The sequence below is a fragment of the Osmerus mordax genome, chromosome 2 (assembly GCF_038355195.1).
Source record: "Osmerus mordax isolate fOsmMor3 chromosome 2, fOsmMor3.pri, whole genome shotgun sequence".
Taxonomy (NCBI): Eukaryota; Metazoa; Chordata; class Actinopteri; order Osmeriformes; family Osmeridae; genus Osmerus; species Osmerus mordax.
This window is the reverse complement of record NC_090051.1, coordinates 18418254-18444116: the sequence shown is the minus strand read 5'-3', so window position 1 is coordinate 18444116 and position 25863 is coordinate 18418254. Positions and strand designations below refer to the sequence as shown.

The following is a 25863-nucleotide window of genomic DNA, read 5'->3' as shown; positions in this document are numbered from 1 at the left end:
GAGAATTATCTAATGGCTAGCAAACTTGCCAAAGGAGATGGAATCACTCTATCTGTTGAGGTTAACGTATGTACCGTTATTTCATTTTTGAGAGGTAGGCTAAATTGTTGCATTTACGTAGTCATGTGAATGTAAGCCTAGGCTACATAACTTTAATTTATTTTTCAAAACAAACAAGGCATGGCTTACATAATGTACAGTGAATGAGAAAGAGACCCGGTGTAGTGAAGGGAATGAGAGATTGTAGGCTATAAGTTGGATCCCGAATACTTCAGTGGTCAGATCTCCATTCCTCTGAAAACTCTCCACAGCCCAGCAGAGGTGATCAGCCCGAGGTCCGAGAGGGCAGGGGTGTCCAGGAGAAGAGCCCATCTACGTGGCATGGCTTCAGGCAGAAGATTCGCTTTCTGGTGCCCTACCTCTGGCCCCGGGGCAGTGCCTTGCTGCAGGGGTTGGTGATGCTGTGCCTGGCCCTGCTAGCCACTGAGAGACTCATCAATGTGTTTGTACCCATCTACTCCAAGAACATAGGTGAGACTCAGAAGACTGTTCGTCTGCCTGTTTGCCCTCTTGGACAGGCCTCTTCTTACAGTAGTTATGACGCCAGTAGGTCTCGTTATGTATTTTACTTGGATTCTTTCAGTACTGCAAGTAAAATTGTATAAATAAAAATGTATACATATATATATATATATATCATTTTTTTCATGGTGCTGTTGAAAGTAAGTTATAGACCAATGTAAATGAATGCCTGTCATACTTCTTACAACAGGGGGCAGTGTAATCCAACATGTACTGAGGATAAAATATTTGATGAAAGGACTCAAGGTTTCCAATGATCACCTTCTGATTATGTTATTTTACACACCCCCACACACTTGTTTGATGTTGCACTTAAGATATGATGCTATGTTGCACTAGTTGGGATACTTTTACTGTTTCACCATACCTCATTCCTGAGAGGCTGTTATTTTGTACTGTACCTTGTTATTTTGTAATGTACCTGGGAAATACAGATTTCCCAGGTACGTTTCTTAGCTTTTCTTAACCACCGAAACAATGTCTTTTCTGACAACTTTCTGTACTGTATATACGCACCATATAAATGTCCCCTATAAATGTGTCTGCTAAATTAATAAAGCGGAAATGTCAATATACACCTAACTTCAGCCCCTCAGCAAGGGGCCAGCCGGATGTGAAACCAGTCTTCACACCACTTCGTCAACTCCCACCTCTGTTCCCCACAGCCAACAAACTATGTTGTCTCCCTCAAAGGCACCAGCGCAAAACCATCCACTCTGTCTCTCTGTCTCTCTCCGAGTGTCTGTGTCTCCTCTTTACTTTCCCTCTCTCCGGTTTCCCACCCCCTCCCCCTCCTGCCACTAGCAGTAACCAGCGGCCCTGTGGAAGCTCTGGAAGCAGAGGAGAGACCAAGTCGCACCGTTCAAGGGACTTGTCTGCCGATTGGCTAGTCGCCGCTCAGGAACGACACAATAACAGTTGGGCATTTGGAGCCACATGAAAGTGGAGTGGGGAGAAAAGTGTTCTTTTGTGTGGCGAGGGGCGAGGTGGAGGGGTGGGAGAAGGGGCGGGTTGGAGAGGTCACTCACCCTGCCAGTCACGATTAGGGGGCATTAGGGGCTTTTAGTGGAGTTAACACGGTGGTACAAGGGAGGTTTTGTCTGTGGCCCCCATCGCCCCCGTGCCAGGGCTGAAAATCAGGACCCCCATATCCCCCATTCCCCTCCTCCCCGTCACATCCCCTCTCCCGCCCAGCTGCCCCCCCCCCCCCCTCCCAGCCACCAAAAGGCAGAAAGGGGTGTATTTTCTCTCAGGGCATTTACACTCATTGTTTCTCTCTTTCTTTCACCATTTCTTCCCGTCTGATTCTCAGCATCCATTCGTAATGGTAATGAATGTGAATGAGTGCATGTGCGTGTGTGTGTGTGTGTGTCGTAAGGATAGTTTTCTGCCAGGTTGCCTTTGGCAGGATTTAGAGAGCTCTTATGTGACTTTGTCTTTGGAAGTCAACCTCAGAGATTTGAAGCTGGTATGGTACTTAGCTAGTTTAGCAGCAAGAACACTTTTTTTTTTAGAAGCTTGAAGTTAGTCATAAGGTAATTCCATATGACATTATAGGTCTCATCACTTTATTATTCTAATCAAATTCTCTTGTCTGACTTATTTAATTTGTTTTCACTTCTACTGATATACTTGGGTGTGTGTGTTTCTTCAGTAAATGAGTTGACTTCAGGGAGCAGCTGGAGCTCATTGGCCACAACGGTGTGTGTTTACACTCTGCTGAAGTTCCTGCAGGGCGGAGGGGCAGGTAGACACACTCACGCTGACACTCTGACATCCCACAGACATCCGACTGAAACTATTCCACTCATATTCAATCACCAGTCCTTTTTCAACACTTCAATTTTCTCATCCTCAATCTCAACCTCTCGCCCCGACCCGGATCCGCCTACACACCCCTCTCCTTTTCCCATCCCTCTCTCCCTCCTCCCATCCTCCTCTGCTCCGCCCAGGCGCATCGGGGTTCGTCAGCAACCTGCGCTCCTTCCTGTGGGTGCGGGTGCAGCAGTACACCAGCAGGGTGGTCCAGGTGCGCCTGTTTGCCCACCTGCACGGCCTGTCGCTGCGCTGGCACCTGGAGCGCCACACCGGAGACGTCCTGCGGAGCGTGGACCGCGGCACGTCTTCCATCAACAACCTGCTCAGGTGAGACGCCGCCGGCCGCCACCACGACCAGCTAGCACGCCAGACTTTACCATACCGCTGGGATTCACGGGGTTTAGGTCAGTGTTTCGTGTTCAGTGCCTACAGTATTGGAACTAAAGTCTTCTCTGTTTCTTCTTCCTCTCCTTCTCTGTCTCCTCTTCCCTCCTCTCCTATCTTCTGTTTTCTTCTCCTCTTCGCTTCTCCAGCTATATCCTTTTCAGTATCCTGCCCACCATTGCTGACATCATCATTGCCATCATCTACTTTGTCTCTTACTTCAGTGTGTGGTTTGGTCTGATCGTCCTCATCTGCATGGTGCTTTACCTCAGTGAGTAAACTGATCGCTCAAACACAACCCCCCTACCAAACACAACCGAGCCACAAGCACTCCCTAAAAAACCCTTAAGCTACCCTAACCCTAAGTGATGGCTGAGTGTGACTACTCATCCCACGTGTCTGCGGTTGTTCTTTCCCAGCCTGCACCATCTTGATCACTGAGTGGAGGACCAAGTACAGGCGCGCCATGAACACCCAGGACAACGCCGCCAAGTCCAAGGCTGTCGACTCTCTGCTCAACTTTGAGACGGTAAGAAAGACCTTTTTAGTACCGAAGCACTGCCTCATTAAAGAGCCAATATATTTTTTTACTGGAAAACAATGTGCGGTTTGTAACTTGAGAATGTGCAACCCTTTATTCTAGGTGAAATATTACAATGCAGAGAACTATGAAGTGTGTTGCTTTGAGGAGGCTATTCTCAAATACCAGGTACAGTAAAGGAAGAAAAATGAAAAGAATTCCAGTGATCTGGTTCCTTTTGACTGCTGTTTGTGCTTCATGTGTGTGTGTGTGTGTTTGTGTTTGATGTGTATGTTGGTCTGCATGAATGTGTGTGTGTAGGAGAGTGAATGGAAGACCAATGCTTCCCTTGCCCTGCTTAACCAGACCCAGAACCTGATCATTGGCTGTGGTCTTCTGGCAGGCTCCCTGCTCTGTGCCCACCTTGTATCCCAGAAGACCTTTCAGGTACAACAAGACCCCTCCACCTGTCCTCTCACCTTCAGACTACTATCCACCTGTCCTCTCACCTTCAGACTATTATCCACCTGTCCTCTCACCTTCAGACTACTATCCACCTGTCCTCTCACCTTCAGACTACTATCCACCTGTCCTCTCACCTTCAGACTACTATCCACCTGTCCTCTCACCTTCAGACTACTATCCACCTGTCCTCTCACCTTCAGACTACTATCCACCTGTCCTCTCACCTTCAGACTACTATCCACCTGTCCTCTCACCTTCAGACTATTATCCACCTGTCCTCTCACCTTCAGACTACTATCCACCTGTCCTCTCACCTTCAGACTATTATCCACCTGTCCTCTCACCTTCAGACTACTATCCACCTATCCTCTCACCTTCAGACTACTATCCACCTGTCCTCTCACCTTCAGACTACTATCCACCTGTCCTCTCACCTTCAGACTACTATCCACCTGTCCTCTCACCTTCAGACTACTATCCACCTGTCCTCTCACCTTCAGACTACTATCCACCTGTCCTATTACCTTTAAACTACCATCCTCATGTCCTCCTTAATCCATCTTCTCTCCTCTCTATCTCGAAACTCTGGCGATAGTATGCTAAAGATTGCATTTTTACTGTTCAAAATTGGCTAATGATCAGGTTGGAGACTACGTCCTCTTTGGAACCTACATCATTCAACTGTATACTCCGCTCAACTGGTTTGGGACCTATTACAGGTGAAACATGCAGCATGCAATCCCAGCAAACTCTCTGTAATGCTAATGGTTTACAGTCATGTCTGTATGTAACCGTCTGCTTCCTTCCTTAGACTGATCCAGAGTTCCTTTATTGACATGGAGAACATGTTTAAGCTGCTAACAGAGGAGAAGGAGGTGAGGGGAGGTCCTGGAGAATGTCAGGTTCCACTCAGGGTTCTTTTTCAGCTGCTGAAAAGCAACTTGATGAGTATTAAAGCTGGGGTCAGTTAGTCAACAGTCAGAGGTGTGTTACTGTAGCTGTCTTGGGTCACTGTGTGTGTGAGAGTGTGTGCATGCGCACGTGTGTTATTGTGAGTGTGTGTGTGTGTGTGTGTCTGGCGCTTGTGGAAGGCCTGGCCTCTCTGTGGGAAAGCTCTCCCTGCCTCGGTCACCCTGCTCCTAGCGGAGGGCTCAGCATTCAAAGCCTCTCCAGATCCCCTTGATATGGTAATAGCCAAATGAATATAAACAAAGCCATTATTTGATGTTGAGATTTCTTTTTTTGATTTGTCTTGGGAAGCTGTAACCGTTCTTTAGCAGGCTCTGGGACCCTGCGTAGGAGGGAGGGGAGGGGGTCATTTAGTCGAGGGAAACCTTTTTTTTTTTTTTTCATGTGGTGGCTGTAAGGTGGTTGTTAATATGCCTGTTGTGCTGCTCTCTGTGTGAGACCACCGCTTCACTCACTTCTCAGTCACACGTTCTCAGGTACAGATCTTGGACTCGTGCAAATACACACTCTCTCACATTGTGTGTGTGTGTGTGGTGTCCAGGTGAAGGACGATGTGGATGCCGCAGAGTTGGTGCTGACCTCCGGCCAGGTGGACTTCGACAGAGTGTGTTTCAGCTACTCTGAAGGGTGGGCTAGCGCCAATGATGTCACAGACTCTGACTGCAGCTGCTGCCATTTAGACGCGTTAACCAAAAGTCTGGTCCTGGACTTGCTCTGGTGTGTCCTCCCTGTAGAGCTAGCCTGTTCTCTGAAGCGGTCTTGTATGTGTGTGTCAGCAGGAGTCTGATTCTCCATGACGTCTCCTTCACTGTTCTGCCTGGTCAGACTCTGGCTCTGGTATGTACAATACACGCTAAACACCCCAGGGGAGACCCGTAAAAAATAAAATAAATAAAAACTTCACTGAAGCTTGCAAACAACATTTGTTCAATAGACATTTTTCTCTCACTCTTGTGCGTGTGTGTTCATGTGTGTGTGTGCGCGCGCTCGTTATGTGTGTGTGTGTGTTTGTGTGCGTGTTTATGTGTGCATGTGCGTGTGTGTTTATGTGTGTGTGTGCGTGCAGGTTGGCCAGTCAGGGTCGGGTAAAAGCACTATCCTTCGTCTGCTCTTTCGCTTCTACGACCTTCAGGCAGGAAGTATCCACATCGATGGTCAGGACATCTCTAAGGTGAGTGAGCTCACTGAGGCTAGACAGACACACACATGCACATGCTCACCCAGAGGTGGCCTGGCCAGCAGACTGAATAACAGATGTACTTCACTCTGTAAAGATAAAGATAGTAACCATGAGAGAGTGACTCTAAACTGTGTACCGTTTCAACCTCTATCTCTCTCTCTCTCTCTCTCTCTCTCTCTCTCTCTGTTGGATATACTAGTAAAGCCAACTATAAATATGTATTTATATGCACAGTATATGGATGTAATTACAGACATGCCAAAGCTGTGATTGCACACATACACATACGCACACACACAGATGAACTGGAGCAATCTGCCTCAGTGTCTCTCTCATCACCAAGTCAAGCTGCCCCATGTGAATAAAACATCCTGAAAGCCTTGTGAATAATGAATCTATAACTTGGGCAGCCAGCCACCCGCTTTTATTCTGACGTGTTGGTCCGACTCTGAACCCATTTGCACGAGCGTGGTCTCTGCGGAGCTGTGGTGAGCTCAGCACCAGGGAAGCGCCAGTCTCTCTACCCTGGGTCTTAGAGAGTATGTTTGGTGCAGTGGTGCTCGTCTCTGTACCCAATGCTAGACGTCCTATGCTAATCCCTCTACTTCATGTTAGCCTTCTCTTATGCAGGTCGAGCTGGCTGCGCTGAAACGTCTTTTCAGTAGAGACCTAGGTGGTAGGCAGGAATGCGTTTAGTTGATTGATTTGACTTCTTTTTGGCTGAATACCCATAGAGCTGCTATTGATCTTTAGGAAAGTCTTCCCTTGTTGGCCGGGTAGTGCTGTAGCAATAGCAGCTCTCGCTGTGGCATGTTCAGTGATGTGGTGAAACTGTTGCTGTTGGACCAGGTTTCAAGGCCAGGTGTGTGGAGGGTTTTGGGCCCCGATGGTGCGGTTGCGGAGTGTGTAATAAGCTGTACTTAGTGCTTAAGGGGAAATTGTAAACATGTTTACAAACGAGTGGGGACAGTTGTTTACAGAGACACACCTGTCGGTGAGGGATTAGAGACCTGAACGCTATGAGTTCTAATTACACCACAGGAGAGCGCTTTAATTACACGGACACACACACACACACTATCTCACACGAACACCTACACACCATCTCACAAGATTCACACGCACGTTGTTTCACACGGACACTCACGCTATCTCACACACACACGCACTATCTCGCACGGACACACACACACACGCGCGCACCGCCTCACGGACACACACAGTGTCTCACATGGACACACACACTCACTTGGACATGTTAGAGAAAGAGCTCCGTTCACACAGGCGGATGGATGCCAGGGTGTTGGTTTTCTATCTCAAGATTTATGGCTTAGTTTGTAAACGGATCCATCTCTCTGTCTCCATCTCCCTGTCTCCATCCCTGAACTCTACTTGTGTGTCTGTGAGACCTAAATAGCGTTTACCCTGGACTCGGTGATAATTGCCCATATGTGAAGCTGTGGTTTTTTGTTTGTGTGCTGAGTGCGTGTCAGAAAGAAAGGAAGTGAAGGATTATTTGGTGTTGGGTAGTGTTGACAGGTTTTTCAAAGGCGAGGATGACGGTTGCATGTGTCCATGTGAATATATAGAGAGAGAGAAGGAAAGAGGGGGGGGGGGAGGTGAGAAATAGAGGGAGGAATGAGAGTATTGCTCTATTCATAGCCTGTCCACATGTTCCAGGGGCAGAACTCCAGATTCAGCTCCCCCATAAAACCCTTGACAGTTGGACACCATGAGAGATACATTCCCAATACCAGAAAGACTGAAGGTCTGTCACAGGCCTGACGCCAGGGGTGAAGGGTTCCCACCATATTAAATAACAATCAATACTCTGTCTAGTTGTGTCCACCGTAAGCACCCCGGAGCAGGGTATGATTGTTGTCTGCTCTTTGCTCCTCGGAACTCAATTTAGATCCTTGTTCCTACCCTACAAAAGTAATGAGTACCTGGGGAAAGTTCCTAGTTGCGGGGGAAGGTTCCTGGGATGGTACTTACATGCATTGAGAAAATAATCTAAGATCAGTGATACAGTGTTAATAATAGTTGTGTCTGGCCATACTAGAAAGGAAGTAAGTAGAAGTGAAATATGGTCTTTCCTGGTTGACCACCCGGTCAACTCTGATCAAAGAGACCCCCTATTTGCGGTCAAGAGGTTAGTGCTACCACTTACATTCCACTCATTACCCCAAACCTAAAGGCAAGGGGTCGAATATCCCAGCAGTGTCTTCTTATCCTGCTGTCCCTCTCTCAGTTGTCTCTGGAGAGCCGGACTTTATCCTTCTGTTTTTAGACAACAAAGGAATGAGGCTGGCATTCATCTTATCTTAGAATGTCTTTACTGGAAGACAGAGAACAGCAGGGCCAGTCCGGGGATGAAAGGGGGCAATCTGCACGTGGAGGGTCTAGAGATGAGAGGAGAGGGAGGAGATGAGTAGAGAGGGAGGAGAGAAGGAGGAGAGGAGAGGGAATGAGGGGAGAGGAGGAGAACAGAAGGGAGAAAAGAGGAGTAGAGGGGGGAGTAGACGAAGATTAAAGAGGAAAAGAGGGGAGAGGAGAGGGTAGGACTGGGGAGAGGGAACGAGAAGAGGGAAAGGAAAGGAGGGGTGGACTGGGACTGTAGCAACACATCTGTCAGCTCCTCTGTCGGCAGCTCATTTCCCATGGAAGCCCCTCCTTCCTGGGCTGTAATGGACCGGGATGGTTGCGGCTGGCCGCGTCTCTTTGATGCCTGTCCTGTCACCTGGGGCTGGGCTCATTCTTCTACCGGTCAGTGATTCAGCCTGGCACGCTGCACTGTTGACGCCTGCGAGTCTGTGTTTGGAGAGAGGAAGCTGATGTGTAACAGGACACTGCGGCCCCAGCTGTCCAGGCAGGAACACAGAGGTGAAAACAATACAGGATGAGTGAGGAGGGGCAAGACCACAGTGTTCTGTGAACATGGCTCTGGGCAAGGCCCTTCCCAGTGTACTCCTGGTGCAGAGATCATGTCCTCACCCCCAGTAAGCCCCAGTCAACAGCTCAAGTGTCTGACCAGACAGAACAAACTATTCTGAGCATAGTGAAGTTGGTATAGTTAACTACATGTATGTATGTGACTGATTGGAACTTAGAAGTAATTAGTATGAGTCTATTGAGGCAAAGCCTTAATGTGTAAGATGATGGTTTGGTCCCTGTGTCCTCTGAGATCATCCTTCCTTCCGTCCATAACCCTCCAAAGAGGAAGAGGGTTGGGGGGTAAAATAACTGAAGGACTGATGCCTTGTAACAAGGCCCTTAGATAAAAGGAGCGTGAAGTATTTAACATTTCATGTCAGAGAAACTCCGAGGGTCATAAAGATTTTTTTTTCAAAGGCATAACAAGGGGCCTTTTGATGGTGGAGTATCAAAGTTGTTTTGCCAGTGTGCCGAAGGAGGCGGCCTGCTGAGGCTCATTGATCTAGTGAGCGGCGAGCGCCGAGGAGCCTGAGGAAAAGGGCGCAGGCAGCCAGGCTCACTAACAGCTGACGGACCACATGTTCTCCTCAGCAGCACATGTGGCAGTGCTCTCAATGCACTGCTAGGCTAGGCTAGAATATGCTAAGCTAAGCTAGGCTAGGATATGCCAGGCTAAGCTAAGCTAGGCTAGGCTAGGTTGGGCTACACCAACACATTCCAAGACATCAATGAGGACATTTTGTCATGTTAGCCATTGTTAACAGTTCATGGCACTGCATGTCTAGCATCTTGCAAACCTTAGGCTAGTGTGGGCTGCAGGAAGTAGTATTAGCCTGAAAACAAACATAAACCAGACCACAAAAAAGCTGTGGGTAAGCTCTGGTTGTGTTACCATGGGTTTGACAACCACAGTTTAGGAGAAAGTGTGTTTAATTACAGGGGAATTGTGAATGGAAAAGATGATGGGGAATGTTACTACCAGTCCACAGCTGTATGTTAGTCAGACTGTAGATGCTGATATGGGGTCATTATTAGCCTGACTCACTTATTTGTGTTGTATAAATGCTGAGTCTTAATCTTCGTCATCTCCTATTTTATTTACGTTCTCTTTGTGACGGTGTTGTCTTATATTGCTAGCATGTGTAACATAGTGGGTGAGCAGAACTAGGACCTGAACATGTGGTGGGTTCTCTCCGAATCCGTGACTTGCCTTTAGCTCAGCAGGCGAAAACTGTAGATATTGGTAGACCCACCATACTGTAGGTAATGACCTCAACCTGTATATATGGAAAGTGTTTAATGGAGCCTGAGGTTTGGCTCTATTTAGGTCTTAGGACTGACTAGTGGTGGTTGTGGAGTGTGGAGTTCATATAACAGCCCTGTGAAGTGTTAAGCAGAGCAGGCTGTGAAGGTTTCGTGTAAACAAGATGTTATTCCTACATTTGGTCCAGGTTAGGCACACATGGATAGTTAGCGGCTCACAGGAGCCGGTGGGTGCCTTGTGAGTAAACGGTTGCAGCCCCAGTGCGCCAGTCACATGTTGCCACGCAGGGAAACTATCAGAGGAACCCAGGCATGGATAGAATTTGCTGTGGATGGAGTTTCGTGTTGTCCGTATCAGAATTTCATACGTTTCCTTTCATTCATCAGACTCCAACCTTCTGTGACAAACACACTATAAGTGGGCCGCGTCTGCTAATGTAACAAGGCAACGTTTCCAAATCAATGTCATGTTCCATCAATCTCTTGCACACCCTTTCATTCCCCCCGTCCTTCATCTCTCTCTCTCTCCTTCTCCTTTTTTTCCTCTTTTCTCGTCTCTACCAGCAGACGCATTTGATCTGCGGTTTCTCTGTCTGCTTTGTCCAGACCAGAACGGGATAAATACGAAAACACAATAAAAATGTAATTAAGGGAAACTGAAAGATAACCCGCCAAGAAAGGCTTCCAGGAAATGAGAGCAGTATTGTGGTGGTTTCAGTGTGAAGTTTTGATGGATTCCAGCTCCAACTGAACCTAGAAGTCATTGTGACTGTTACACTCACAGAACATCAACTTGATAATCTCTCCAGTCAGAGCCCCCTGTATAAGTCATGTTTATTTGTTTATTTCTCAATCCATCTTGGAGGAAGTTGAAAGAGAGTTGTAGTCATCCACTTGTGTGCACTTCACATTCTAGAATTGGGATTGCCAGACACTAAAGGACAACAGCAACGACATCCCTTCCAAAAGCACAAGATGTGATAATTGTCATCCAGAGTGATGTCATTTCCTGTGTGTGGCGTAGCAGCAGACTGAGCTAGGCTCACCAGATGGGCCGGTGGAGATGCTGTGACTTCAGCTTTAGTCCTGTATCATATGGCAGCAGTGAGTTTCTCCCTAGTCGCACAGCCTGTGGATGCACCAAGCAGGGGGACTGTAAAAGTGTGGAATTAAAGTAAAACACAAGGTTGGGGAGGGGGGGGGATTTAGATCAAATGTTTTGAAAGGTTAGAAAAATATTTTCAACAAAAGGTTTTGAAGTAAAAAAAAAAAATCTACAAAAAGTTTGGAAAAGATATTTGCCATTTCTTTAAAAAAATATGTTTGCATCATTGATGAGGACTTGATGAGGAATGTACTAAACTCTACTGTACTTTATTGTTCTCTTCTCTGCTTTACTATAGTCTGTTTTAGGGTTCTCTGTTCTCCTCTCTCCTTTCCTTTCACTGTGTGTGAATAACAGTATTTGGGAAAAAAAAGTTTTGAAAGGTTGACAAATATATATTTTTGAAAGTTTTGAAAGGTTACAAAAATATTTTTGAAAAAAGGTTTCAGAAGGTTGAAAATATTGCGATATACTGTATATATATATAATATCACTGTATTGCTTTATAAATGGCTAGACTGTAATATACAGGGGGGGAACCACTTTCCTCTGGCCTCCAGGGAAATCTGTTCCCCTGTATAATATACAGGGGGGGGGGGGGGGGGGGGTAACCACTATCCTCTGGCCTCCAAGGAAATCTGTTCCTTCTGTGTTCTCAGTGTAAAAGACTGGTGTATAGATTAAACTTGTTATACATAATGATCATCACCAGCATCACTGTTTTGATTTTATAAATGGCCAGACTGTAATTTACAGGGGGGGGAACCACTATCCTCTGGCCTCCAGAGAAATCTGTTCCCCCTGTGTTCTCAGTGTAAAAGACTGGTGTATAGATGAAACTTGTTATACATAATGATCATAGTAACATACATCACCAGCGTCACTGTTTTGATTTAGAAATGGCCAGACTGTGATATACAGGGGGGGAACCACTTTCCTGTGGCCTCCAGGGAAATCGTTTCCCCCTGTGTTCTCAGTGTAAAAGACTGGTGTATAGATCAAACTTGAAACATCAGACCTGCGGAGGATTTCAGATCCTCTCAAAGGATCTCGCTCTCCCCGACTTACCTCTTGGAGATTCTCGGTTCAGTCATCATCCACCACAACTCCACCTTGTTGGTTGTAGCTGTAATACTCGGCAAACATCTATGGCTAATGACATATTGACTGTGGGGCCGTAGTAACCTTGTTGGGTTTTTCAAATAAATACAGCTGCCCAATCGATACAGCTGATAAGAACCATTTTTTTCCTGTGTGACCATGACCAGGTTGAGCAGCATGGTAAAACCCATCCCTGACATCCATCCTGGCTAGAGAGGGACGTGCTAACCTCAGCTAGCTGGATCAGACTGGGAGAGTCTGGACAGCAATCATGCAATGGAGGCCAGAACAGTGATGAATGGTTGGATTAGAGTTAGACCAATCAACACTGATGAATCCGGTTTTTGTCGGGGTCTAGAAGACAGACATTTTCAGGGATAGGATTTTTGTGGTCTGAAGGAAATGATTGTTAATTCGGCTATAAATGTAATATCTATACATGGAAGTATGTGTGACTGTGAGAAGCTTGGAGCTAGAAGTATGGAACTGGAGAAATGTGTCCTTTCACCACAGAGTAATGGTGGATGAAGACTGAGAAGGAGATGAGAGACAACAACTCAGACCACATGTTTAATGGCCCATCTCAACAACCCAGGCATTTAAATTCATATATAAAAATATAAGACAATAATAGGAATAAATATCTGTGTGAATGCGTGTCTTATGTGTTTGTGTCAGAGTGAGACCCTCAGTACTGTACAACACATGTCCCATATTTCCATATTCTGTTCTAGATTATGTTGCATTTTATCATGCAATACGGTATCCATTTAGGACCTCAGTCTCTCTGACTGACTGACGATGATGTCAGTCATACAAGCCAGCATAGACAGAGTGCATCTGCCTGAAACTTAATGCCCAGCCCCAGCCCTTCTCCCAGCCCTTGAAGTCAGTTGGCACTACCCCGCAGAGTCTGCCAACCTTTGGATCTCAGCAGGGGGGCTACCTGAGCAGCCCTCTCTACCATCCCCTCCCAAACACAGTTCAACATGGGGAGATCGCCATGCAGCCCCAATAATTGGTTCTTTCAGATCTTCAGAGAAGAGGGCTCTTCCTTTACCCCCTGTGCACCTGGCTCTCTAGAGCTTTTCAAAGTACAGAGATGGGAAGAGAGAGAGAGGGGGGGGGGCGGGGTCTGAGGTGTTGATTTGTTGCTATGAGAGAACACTAGGAATACAGCAGCAAACTGAATGGAAAAGCTGCGTTCACTCACACAAAGACACAGATGTACAGACTCAATAGGGCCATATGGCATATCTGTCATAAAAGTTTCGACCCTCTCCCCTGCCTGCTCCCCTCCTCCCTGCCTGCTCCCCTCCCCCCTGCCTGCTCCCCTCCTCCCTGCCTGCTCCCCTCCCCCGGTCCAGGTGAGCCAGTCGTCTCTTCGCTCCTACATCGGTGTGGTTCCTCAGGACACGGTTCTCTTCAACGACACCATCGGCAACAACATACGCTACGGGCGTGTCACCGCAAGCAAACAGGAAGTGGAGGACGCGGCCCTCGCCGCTGACATCCACGACAAGATCCTGACCCTGCCTGAGGGTGAGACACCACCGTGATGAGGATGATGAGGATGATGAGGATGATGATGATGACTGTTAACCTTGCCCCTCCAGGCTACGAGACTCAGGTAGGGGAGAGAGGTCTGAAGCTGAGCGGGGGGGAGAAACAGAGAGTGGCTATCGCCCGCACCATCCTCAAAGACCCCCGGATCATCCTACTGGACGAGGTTAGAGACCGGACAGAGGGCTTCTCGAGTTGTGGGTTTATTTACAGTCTTGCCTCAGGAGTTCCACGTCTTTCAATCGTCTTCACCTCCACGTTCCCTTGCCCCCCACCTCAGGCCACCTCCGCCCTGGACACCCAGACGGAGCGCAACATCCAGGCCTCTCTAGCCACCGTGTGCTCCAACCGGACCACCATCGTGGTGGCTCACAGGTGATTCTGCCGGCCTGCATGGGAGGAGGGATGAGAGGGTCACCACTGTGTCTGTGTGGCTCTGGCTGGAGACGGACCAGGGTTTCCAGTGAGGTCATACCTTTAGAGATGCCACCTGGAGTGACAACAGTAGAGGGAGATGCATCCATGCTGATATCTCTTGTCCGACAGAAGGATCTGGGCTTGTGTGTCTGTCTCCAGGGCATTACGCCATAGAAGGCGCAGACTAGCTCTCTTTAGAAACTCCAAAGCCCTGACTGATCCAGCAGATATCCATCTATTGACAGAGTTTTCAATAGAGCCATCTGTGGAACGTCTGGGCCACTGATTAAATTGATTACGGCATCCTTAAAACCCTCAAACCAATGTTTTCAAAGTGACTGTGTCCCAAAGTGGAGTTGGCTTTGAAAAGGCACGTGTCTATATTTATTGAAGCTCACCTCCCCCGGAGCCAACATGAATACACTTACGACAGAGGTTTCTATGAAATACGGAAAACAGACATGCAAATATTGAATTGTGCTGGGGTGTAGGAAGTCAGACCATCGAGGTTTTACTTTCCAGTGGATGTTTTAATCAACACACAGAACTTGTAAGAGAGAGCATTAATATTTAATGGTAATTCACTCCAGTTCACATAGAGTTCCTAACAAGGAACATGTGTGCGTGTGTGTGTTTGTGTGTGTGTCTGCTAGTCATTACACAGGAATGATTATGTATTACAGCTTTTACGAGACAACTCAACACACTTGACATCCATACAGCCAACTCTTCAAGTTCCCTCTTCTGCACTCTCTCTTTCTTCTCTATCCCTTCTGTCTTTTTCCTCTCCTCCTTATTCTCATCACCATCCATCTCCCACCCCCTTCTTATTTCACCTCTCCTTGCTGTCTCTCTTTCTTTTAACCTTAACAGTCCTTCTCACTTCAAGACCCTCTTTTCTGGTTTAATGATATCTTTGTTTCACTTCTTTCCTCCTTTCTTCCCTGTGTGTCTTCCTCCTGTCGTTCCTTTGCGTCTGAGCGTTGTAAACAGACAGGGATCAGAGCGCTCTACTTTGATCCTGCTCTGATGCTGATACTGTGGGGCAACTTTGATCTGAGACAGGGCAATCAATACAGTCACCCTGCCTTGTTTCAAGATGAAGGGGACTGTGTGGTGTGTGTGTGTGTGTGTGTGTGTGTGTGTGTGTGTGTGTGTGTGTGCATGTATGCGCATGGCTGCATGTTTCTTTGGGTATCTGTGTGCGTCCATGCATGTGTGTGTGCATTCTGACACCACTTGAAGGGCATCCATGTGCGATATCACCTAAATACCCTTCCATAATTCCGCCAACCATGTTTGTGTCCTATTTCAGATTGTCCACCATTGTTGGCTGTGACCAGATCCTGGTAGTGGATGAGGGCCGTATTGCAGAGAGAGGGAGGTGAGTCGGGCCAGACTGAGGCAGTAAACCCGGCAGCTCAGCCATGCCCGGGGAGCCCTCACAGAGGCACCCTGGTCTGCATGGGAACCAGGCGCTGGCTGGAGGGAGAGTGTCTGAGTGCTGCAGTTCTGTTATCTCCAGATCAGTAGTGACCTCCGTGTGTGTGTGTGTGTGTGTGAGAGAGAGAGAGAGAGAGAGATAGGGAGGGAGGGAGGGAGAGAGAGAGAGAGAGAGAGAGAGAGAGAGAGAGAGAGAGAGAGAGAGAGAGAGAGAGAGAGAGAGAGAGAGAGAGAGAGAGAGAGAGAGAGAGAGAGAGAAAGAAAGAGGTGTCTGACTTCTCAGCTCCTATATCAAAGGCAGCACGGCCCAGAGTTTGAGTGTTGTTTCCTGTGGATGAGCCAGGTAAATGGGCCAGAGCTATTAGTGAGGGAGCGGCCACCTCAGGGCAGTTAGAGAGACGACTGGGCCAGAGATGGGACTGGGTAGGGGTCTGCCTGGTCACAGGGAATGCACACATCATATCTGGATGAAGACACACACCTGCAGGCACAGGGATGTAACCCCACACCCAGGACCATTCAACTCTGACTGACACTGTGATGTAAACACACACACAGACATTTTAACCTGAAGGGACCCCAGCTCAGGATACACACACACACACACACACACACACACACAGGAAAATAGGGTTCTAGATGAGGGGGAGGTGGGTGGAAGTGGAATTTGGTGAGGGGGTAGTGCCTTCAGAAGGAAGGCATCAATTGAACTGAACCACCTTGTCCTGGGCTTGTCTGCCCCAACAGGTGTTGCACAGCTCTTTTTACTTATTCATACTTGAAAGCCTTGAAGTTAGGGAAGTTTAGAGTGTTTGGGGCTGAGTGTCCCAGGGTCAACAGAGAGGAGAGGCGTTCCTGGTGTGATGTTCCATTTTTGGGACAGCTTGTCTCAGACTGGCTCCTGGCCTGATACAAACACCACTTTAATGGCGTCTCAATGTCCACTCATAGCTGAGATAACTTCCACCTCGGCTATGTTTGAACATAACTAAGAGGTGGCATTGAGAAGTCTTCTACTGCCTGGGGTTTTTCTTCGTGTTTAAAGGAGCTACCAATGTTAAGAACATGTCTTTCCCTCCCCCATCTCTCCTTCCCTCCCTCTCTGTCTGTAGACATGAGGAACTGCTGGTCCAGGGAGGGTTGTATGCAGCCATGTGGCTGAAACAACAGAACTCAGAGACAGACACACAAACTGACCAGAGATGACCCCAGCCATGCCCTCAAGCTTCTTGTACATATCTTCAAACTGTGTTTCGAGGCACATCTCTGTGTGTAAAAAAAGACACCGATCCAAAATCATCACTGTGTCTACTGTTTTATTTATCACAACATCGTCCAGTTCTGAAACACTTACATAGTCGACCATCATTAAAGTACGTGGCAATAAATACAAACATACCTACTGTATGTACAAAAGTTAATTTATTTCCCAATATGTACATCTGCTTACACAAGTTATGATTTAAAATACACAGAAAGCAGGATTATTTCAATCCTATTGCCATCAAACCTAATCATTCATTGAGCAGTACAAGACAAACATATTTACAGAGTAGAACATGTAATTGTTCTGGCCTATACAAAACCTTTTTTCTTGTTCTTGTTTCTTCTCAACACAAAGTATTGTTGCATTATTGTGAAGGGATAACGAAAAGAACCATGAAGGGGAAGGGGTGATGGGAGGGTTTGGAATGCTTCTCACATCGGCAGCAAGGAAGGTCAGAGCTTCTTAAGTGATGGAGCTTGTGTGTGTGTGTGTGTGCTGAAGGTGTGTCTGTCAGCACTGGAGTGAAATCTCTGGCCTCTGGTCTGACTGACTGCTCCGGTGCCAGGGCTGTGGTGAGGAGGCCTGTCTGAGAGCGCGTCAGAGACACCAGTGTAGCTGAGGGCAGTACTCGGTGCCTCATCATTAAACCATAGGCCTAGGGCCTCGCTGCGTTAGCTGGCTAAGCCGATGGCCGTTCGGGGAGGAGACTGGAGATTTGTCCTGAAATGTTAAAGTGGCCGTGAGGTGTGGGGCGGAGTGGCGTTGTCAGCGTGAGTACTGACCCCCAGCAGAGAGCGGTCCGCAGAGCGCCCGTGTCCCCCGGATGAACCCCGCGTTCTTACCGGAGCGCAAACGGACACCCCCCTCAGGACGACTGTCACAGTCACCGACGTTCCAGTGGCAACGCAGGAGGTCAGAGTGAGGACATCTAACACACACTCACACGTTTTGGTCTTACATCAACACACCCACCCTCTCCTATCTAAAAACACTTAGGGGCTGTGTACATTTACTGTATGAGTGTTGGGTTTATGACTGAGGCTATGCAAGGAATTGGAACGCTTTACTAGTATCTGTTGGGGTTGGTAGAATGAAGAGACAGACTGGGATATACAGTAAACCAACTTTTTAACCAACTCACAAAAAGTCAACAAAGGCATCTACAGTCGTTTGTTCTGTGCCAGAGCACGTGTGGTATGCAGTGCGTTGGTTTGTGTTAGTGTGTGTGTCATGTGTGGGTGTTTCTGTCTGTGCGTGCGTGTGTGTGTTTAAGATCTTAGTTCTTCCTATCCAGGGGTCTTCCCCGGCGGTTCTGGTACCAGAGGGCGGTGGGCAGGTTCTGACAGCCCATGTACTCTCTCCTCATCTCTGCCTCTGTCAGGGGGGGAGTGGCGTTGCATGGAGCCCCCGCCAAGGTCACGTTTAGTAGGCTGGCTGTAGAATCCAGAATGAGAGGCATTCCAATCCCCTGAGAGAAATGACAGGAGGAGAAAGACATTTAAGGATACTGACAGTTTATTTTATTATGTCCATGTACAGTGTTGCATGGTCCGATAAATAATTGGAATCTTAACATACTGAGATGGTTTACATTATACATTCCTATGCAGCCTTATATAGCCTGAAGAGTGGCAATGTATCTCTTTTCCAGCTTATAAGGCCCTCCTCAGATTCCTAGTTTCACGCACCTTGTTGAGGTGGTCTATGACGCACTGAGCCGGGTGAAGGGAGGCCCAGTACTTGGCCATGTCTTCCCTGGGCAGGCTGTTGAGAAGGACCACATTGAGATGCTTCAAGGACCCCCGCAGTCTCTTACTGAGGACTCCACTGTAGCTCTGCTCCACGAAGAGCAGCACCCTGCTGGCCTTGCAGCCTGCCAGGTCAGCCAGCAGCTCCCCCACAGAGTAACGCTCCTTCAGGTCTGCCTGGGGGTGGGAAGGGGAGGGGGGGGTGTACACAACCAGGAGTCAATACTAAGTCCCATTCACACCAAATAAACTTCACTGTGAGAAGAGAGATGCACTGTGTATGTGTCGTAGTTACGTTGTGCGGACCAAGATGTTGATTATTCACCCTCATCCACAGTGTTCTTATTCTATCTGTGCTGCTGTTATACACGCTGCAAGACTTGACTGTCGTGATGTGGAAGTGAGAGGGTGTTGTCAGTGTGGAGGGTGTGCTGTGGTATTGTCTTAACAGGCTGGAGGAGCCCAAATACATCAATATGGAGAGGCAGCCCCCCTCTCCTTTTAGGGATTTCTGTCCGGTGGTCCACAGCGATCATGTGTGGTCTTTGTCTCTGGGGAGGACTCCTTTGTCCCTGTCTCAGCCAGCTCCCCTCTGCCTTCTTGGCCTTTTGGGCCTGTCTTACCTGTCTGACTACTAGCCTGTCTACCAGCCCACTTGCCAATCTGCTTGTCTGTTTGCCGAGTGCCCCGGCCTGCCTGCCGGCCTCTCTGTCTGTGTGTGTCTGGGGATCAGGTTCTAGTCCCAGTCTCAGGGGAGTCTGAGTCTCTCTATTGTCACAGAGGGCAGGGGGATTACTGTTCAGTCCAGCCACTCTGTCTCTGCTGCCCTCCCAGCATATGGCCTGGATTACTTTGACCTGTACCCCATGAGATGTCGGAAGGGAAGGACAGGCCGCGAGAGAGAAATGTGGGATTGTGGGACATAGACCGAACAGAAGGGGAAAGATGAGTGCTGTTGAGAGAAGGGAGCGGCGTTGTTATTAAACAAGGGTGTGTTCCAGGCTGGGCGCATTAGCACAGAGATGAAAGAGAGTATGGGGAGGCGGGTGGGAGGTCTACAGATCCTGAGAGGGTGAGGATGTGTGTTTGTCTGCAAGTGAAATTGCAGGCTTAAGGAGGCTCTGGCTGTCCTTTCTCCATGCCTTTGTCACTAAGCCCCCTCCTTGGCCCCCTCGACTGTAAACAATGCTGAAATGTTCGGGGCTCCTGAGCAGTGATGCAGGGGGATGCTGGGGCGGAGTTGGAGTTTGCTGTGGGCTTATCCGGAATGTCAGATGTACACAACGACAGGGGTGGCGGATTTCTTTCTCACACACACACACATCCACCCCTCACACACACACATCCACCCCTCACACACACACATCCACCCCTCACACGCACACATCCACCCCTCACACACCCTATTAGGAGCCAGATCAGCACGCTGGAGGGTCTGGGAGATTGACACCAAAGGAGGAAGCATTCCTCTCGCCATCAATAGAAGGGATGGGCAGCTATGAGGGGTTCGGGGCTGAGGTATTTACTCCAGTCATGTGGTGGGAACGCCTGCTTGTTCCTCCAGGGATTGGGCGCCAGCCCCTTTGAAGTGGAGAAGGGGGCTGGTTTATATGGGACACACTGGACCCATTAGCACCCAGATAAGATGAGAGTCCCTGCATTCCTCAGCTTCCTCCACCTCAACTTCCTACTACCACACACACACCAATGGATGTCTGTGTGTAAATAGAATGGTGTGTGTGTGTGTATATGATCTACTCACGATGCCATTGTAGTTGCCGTCCCAGAGCAGCATGGTGCCATCGTTGCGGGTGGGGCTGTTGAGGTAGAGGACCAGGGTGTCAGCGCAGTGCTGCTTACGACAGATGTAGGAGATGTGGTTCCTCATCACCCCCTTCTCCGTGGCGGGATACGCCCCCTCAGCCTCCTCCACTGCACACACGGGACGTGGACGGGTGCGGTGTTAGCGGCATGATACCAGGTTAGATATACTGTAGGTGTATGGGTTTGGGTAAATGCTGGAGGTGGACGGCTAGCTCGTCTGGACCATGTGCTGCCTCACCTGGCAGCTGTCCGTTCCCAGCGAAGAAGGTTTTGATGTGGTCCTTGTGGAAGCCGTTGGCCCTCAGCATCCTGTAGAACAGCTGCAGGTTCTGGGCATGGCGCTGGTACGTGATCTGCTCCTGCCAGCCACCTGCACACACACACACACAGACAGACATTAAAAGAGTGGTCCAAGCATAGGAAAAAGAATCAGGGTTTTGAATCACATGGTGGCAGGTGTACCTGATAGCAGCACCGCATGGTCGCAAGTCTGATACAGGCGGCAGGAAAGGTGAGTGGCCAGGGGCTGCTGGTGGCAGCGACGGGTGTTCTTGTTTAGCTCACAGCTGGACACTGGCAGGTTGGGGCTGGTGAGCGGCAGAGGCTGGGGACAGCGGGCAAAGTCTGGGTGGTCTGGGGGAGGGGGAAAGGGAAGCATGACTGTAACTTACAAACTTCACTTGGCGTCAATGAGGAAATCTTTGAACTGTATTGGAACTGCTCTGCACATGGCCAGCCACCATGGTAGATGATGAGCTGTCAACACCACAGCATGCTTACATCGCTACTTTACGGTGGGGTGTTGACAGACATTTGCTGTAGTGCTTCACAAACATCCAGACACAATAAGTGCCATGCAGAGCAGTGAAATAGTATTTCAATTCGAAAGTACTCAACACTGAGTAGCAGTGTACCATTATATCCTTGAATAGTAGTACACAGAATGTTGTTCATGTACTCACCTACGCAGCGCAGCCTCTGGGTGCGGTTGGCGTCCCTCACCCCCACCACCAGAGGCAGGAAGTGCACCTCACAGAGCCCCGCGCTGCGCTCCACCCGGCCCGGCTGAGGTAGGCTGGTGCGGTGGGTCCGCACGTTCCCCATCAGCCTGTCGCTGGCGGTCTGCCGGCGCTTCAGCTGGTTCTGACAGCGGCTCTTCAGAGCCAGGGTGAGGCACTCCTCACCTACAACACACACACACATACCAAACACTCTTATTTTACTGTTAGTGAGACCAAACAGAATGGATACTCGTGAGGAGACCCATAAGGAGACTCGCTCAAGTTATGTCTTCCCGTGTGTGTGTTCCCTTTAACTATACAAAGCTGTGGAACTGATATTAATTTCCTGTCATGAGACAAAAGTGACAGAGATGTGAGAGAGGTTTACCAGTCATGTGAGATGAATACTCACAGTGAGCAGTACGCTGGTGTGTGTGTGTTTGTGTGCGAGAGAGAGACTTAGATAACGAGAGGTTAAGAATGAATGCATGAGAGACAGACACAAATGATGTGTGCCTGTTTCATGATTTTTACAATGTGTCTCATTCTTTTCATCTATAAAACATAGCCCATGATGTTTTAATGGAGGAAACAGAACGACAGCGTGCAGCAGAAGCTTCTCGTTCCATTTGACTACAGATATCATGGATGTGGCTCAGTCAGTGCCCTTGAGTGGAGCGTGTTGTCATGTAAATGCTAGTGGCTGACAAATTTGCAGAAATATGAAGTACCATCGTCTTTATCCCTCTTTCAATCAACTGATCAAACCACTTCAAGCCACAACTGAACATTTCCTTTGCCCTCAAAAGCTTTGAGAGGATGGAGCAATGCAAAGAAGCAGCTTTCATGTTCTCCTCTGCGGTAGCTCATTTCCCTGCTCCCATTATATTGAATACAGAGAAACCTGAGTGAGTTTCAAATGTGGTAAAAATAGACGTTTTTTTCCCTTTCTCTGCAATTTCTCCCGCTTAACTTCAGATGAGGTGGTCAAGCCTGGACACACGCAAACTTTCAAAACATTTCCAGACGAAGCCCTAACGTGACTGAACTAAACTCCAAATAATCCTCTCCTCCCCTCAAGCCTACATGTGGCCTCCTCCTTCTCTTTCTCCATTTTCGTCTTCTTCCTTCATCCGTCCTGCACTTCGGTCGGGACCCCACATCTCCAAACTATGGTCTACTCTCATCCAGCAGCTTATTATCAATGCACTCATCAATATGTGTCAATATAAAAGGTGTTGACTGCATAACTATTCACAACTATAGCTGTGAAGTTGTTGTCTCATCATGCTGTGAGCCTGAATGTTGTGTACCTCTTCTCTCTCTTATAGACTAGGGATCCGAGACAGGACACAGGACAGGGGATGGGAAGTGAAGAGGGTCAGTTGAGAGTAGAGTTATTTGTCAAAGTGCATCAGCAGGATGGAGGCAGCTGGGGGCTGAAAAGGCCATTTTGAGGGTACTGCACCTCAGTGTGAGGACATGAAATACACACACACGCACACACACCTATACACACACACTCTGGATAAATTATTGACTGGTCTGATTGTGAATGCATGACTACTGGTTCAACCATGCGTCTGGTATCTCAGCAGGGAGTCAGGACCTGGCATCAGCACACAGGTCTGAGAACACTGCTTACAAACACACACTGACACACCTCACGGACTCCATAGACACACACACACAATGGACACAGCCACCATGCACACTCACTCACGCACACTATGCCAAACCATATCTTTTTATTGCTCTCTCACACTTTCTCACAAAAACTGAAATAAAGAATCAACCACACACATACCGTTTCAGGATCTCCCTTGCTTACACACACACACACACACACACACTGTTATACACTGCCCAATCTTGGTATCACAGTACTTGAACCTCTACGGTTCAGACTGTATTGTTAAGATAATAAAACTCTAACTTGTCATCAGTTGCCTTAAGTCTTCTCTGTGTGAATTAGACTATTATTAAACACTTTCGTGAAAAGATTTTACTGACCATCAAATACCTAATTATTATCACTGACTCCTTTGACTGTCTATTTGGTTAAGGGTTATTGTTACATATTTTGAGTGTGTCCGTTTCAATCACTTACCTAAATAAATGCCTTCCATATGCGCACACTTTTTCTTGGTGGTGTTTAAGTCAACATAGAAAAGGACTACGGGATGCCCAAAACTCTCTCCCGGACTTGGATCTATAACCAGCACCGCATCATGCGCAGTCGATCCAGGGAAAAAATCCTGATTACGCCGGCTGTCCTCCAAAACCGAAGTTATGCCATAGCCGCTTTGTTTTGATGGCGTCATCCCTGTGGAATATGAATCTGGAAGAATAGCGAGAACTTTCTCAGAGTTTGGCTCTGAGACGTATACCGCCACCCCGCTGAGCTGGAGGTGAGACAGCCGCTTGCACTCTCCCTCGGACATGGAGGAGACCCTGCGGCAAAGGTTCAACTTCAGGTACTGAAAGCCCGTCTTCACCCACTTATCCAAACGACCAAATTTGACCTGAGAGCCACAGCAATCGCCGATAAACAGAACCAAAATTACAAAAAATACTCGACTCGAAAGAATCCTCATATTTGTGCTCCAAGATGCTTGCCTTGGCGGGACAATTTAGTTACGCACTTAAGTTTTAGGAGAAAAAAAAAACTTTCCCTGCTTAGACTGAAAGTCAGAACAAAAATATACACGTTTATTATAGACATCAACGTTCTCAAAGCACAGACTCGACTGCTCTTGACTGTCTTATCAAACTGTCTTCATTAAAAGGGGACTTCAAAAGGGGTCAGAGCAGCATCCAGATGGAGAGTAATCTGCAACAGTGACTCCATCCCACTGGCTCTGACATGCGGGAGGGGGAGGGGGAGTGGGTGGGGTAGAGACGAGAGTGTGGGGCAGGGAGGCCGAGCAGAGTGACATTCAAGAGGATACAGGGCCGAGGTCTGTCATTGCGGTGCCCAGTAGAAGCTTGTATGACTTCTGCCCACTTTGCTGAACACAGAGGGCAGTGCTTTTGAACATACAGTGCATTATTCATGATTCACATGATTCAAGTATCCCCTCTTTTCAACATGTGTGTGTGCGTGAGAGGGAAAGAGTGGGATGGAAGGGGGGAGAGATTCAAAACATAGCTCCATATCCAACAGGTGGAAGGCTTTTGTGGTGGGAAAACATGAAAACCGGTTAAGCATGGATGGTGCCATCCAGTGGTAATAACACAAATAACGTAATCATGAAATCACATTCCCACCCGTGTGTGGTAGAATATTATATTATTGTATTTTTTGTAATTTATTTTACTTATGTCTCTTTAGACCAATCGTTTAGTCGCATTTCTCACGGTGTCATACAACTTCTTTGATCATTCTTGGGTTTGTGACTTTTGGATTTAATTTGTTTACCCTTTTCAGCTGCTAAAGCATGCAAGAGCGTACGTTGCAGTTCCCCGTAAATCCTTTAAGGGTCACCGTTGTGCAAGCTAATGGAACTCTTTGGGAAGTCCTTCTATGGCTCTGGAGAAGTGCATTCTGTGCGTTCTATCAACCCAGTTCATGCCCGCCTTGTGTTACTTTGTCCCATTGTGTAAACCACCACATTTTACAGCCCTGCTAGAACCAAAATGTAGGCTATTTAACATTTGTGGCACCCCCAAAATTTAGCATATAGGCTTACATACCAAGGAGAAAATTCACCTGACATGGTTTGGTTGGATTGTCATACATTTTCATCCATGTAACAGGGAGGTCACATATTTTGACGATAGCTAGGCCTATCAAAATATGTGACCTCTGATGCCCAGGTCTCAATTGCATCTCTTACATCGCCTGGTGTTTTAAACAGTTCTCTCCGTGATGCATCTCCCATGCAATGGATGGGTCACATTCGAACATTAGATCAAGAAAAATATGAATATAACGCTGGTTTGGGACTCCTATTCCTAAGTATATACTGTGAGTGGAATGTGTCAGTTATCATGAGTGCTGAGTCATCGCAGAATGACCTACTCTGTGTGAATTGGAAGTGGTTTGTCACTATGCATTATTAATCCTCACTCAGTGTGAGATGGTGGTTGGTTACGTGTTTCTGCTGTAAAAGAGTGTCAAATGACCAGGTGGATTAGGTTCTTTTTGATGAAGAGCTCAGATCTGTCACTAAGCTATTTTAAAAGCCCAGCTACAGTCTTGTTTGTGCGGGATTCATTGAGAGGCTTGAGTATGTGGAATCATGTAAAATGTTACAATGCGGATAAAATGCTGCAC

General features: G+C 47.7%; 2 protein-coding genes across 2 annotated transcripts; one reads left to right on the top strand and one right to left on the bottom strand.

Annotated features, from left to right (window-relative positions):
* abcb6b (ATP binding cassette subfamily B member 6 (LAN blood group) b) lies at positions 1–17046 on the top strand. The gene is made up of 18 exons (XM_067260885.1): positions 1–66; positions 312–531; positions 2237–2329; positions 2535–2727; positions 2934–3055; positions 3204–3313; positions 3428–3493; positions 3626–3751; positions 4412–4488; positions 4581–4644; positions 5280–5365; positions 5518–5575; positions 5805–5909; positions 13689–13863; positions 13938–14050; positions 14165–14259; positions 15617–15685; positions 16857–17046. Exons 1-18 carry the CDS (start codon positions 13–15, stop codon positions 16948–16950), a joined length of 1920 nt encoding a protein of 639 aa, XP_067116986.1. The 5' UTR covers positions 1–12; the 3' UTR covers positions 16951–17046.
* si:ch211-67e16.11 (uncharacterized) lies at positions 17044–24329 on the bottom strand. Its single transcript, XM_067260895.1, has 7 exons — positions 23695–24329; positions 21546–21767; positions 21046–21216; positions 20822–20953; positions 20522–20691; positions 18700–18936; positions 17044–18479 (listed from the first exon to the last, which is right to left on the bottom strand). Exons 1-7 carry the CDS (start codon positions 24179–24181, stop codon positions 18288–18290), a joined length of 1611 nt encoding a protein of 536 aa, XP_067116996.1. The 5' UTR covers positions 24182–24329; the 3' UTR covers positions 17044–18287.
* Positions 24330–25863: the final 1534 nt, after the last annotated feature.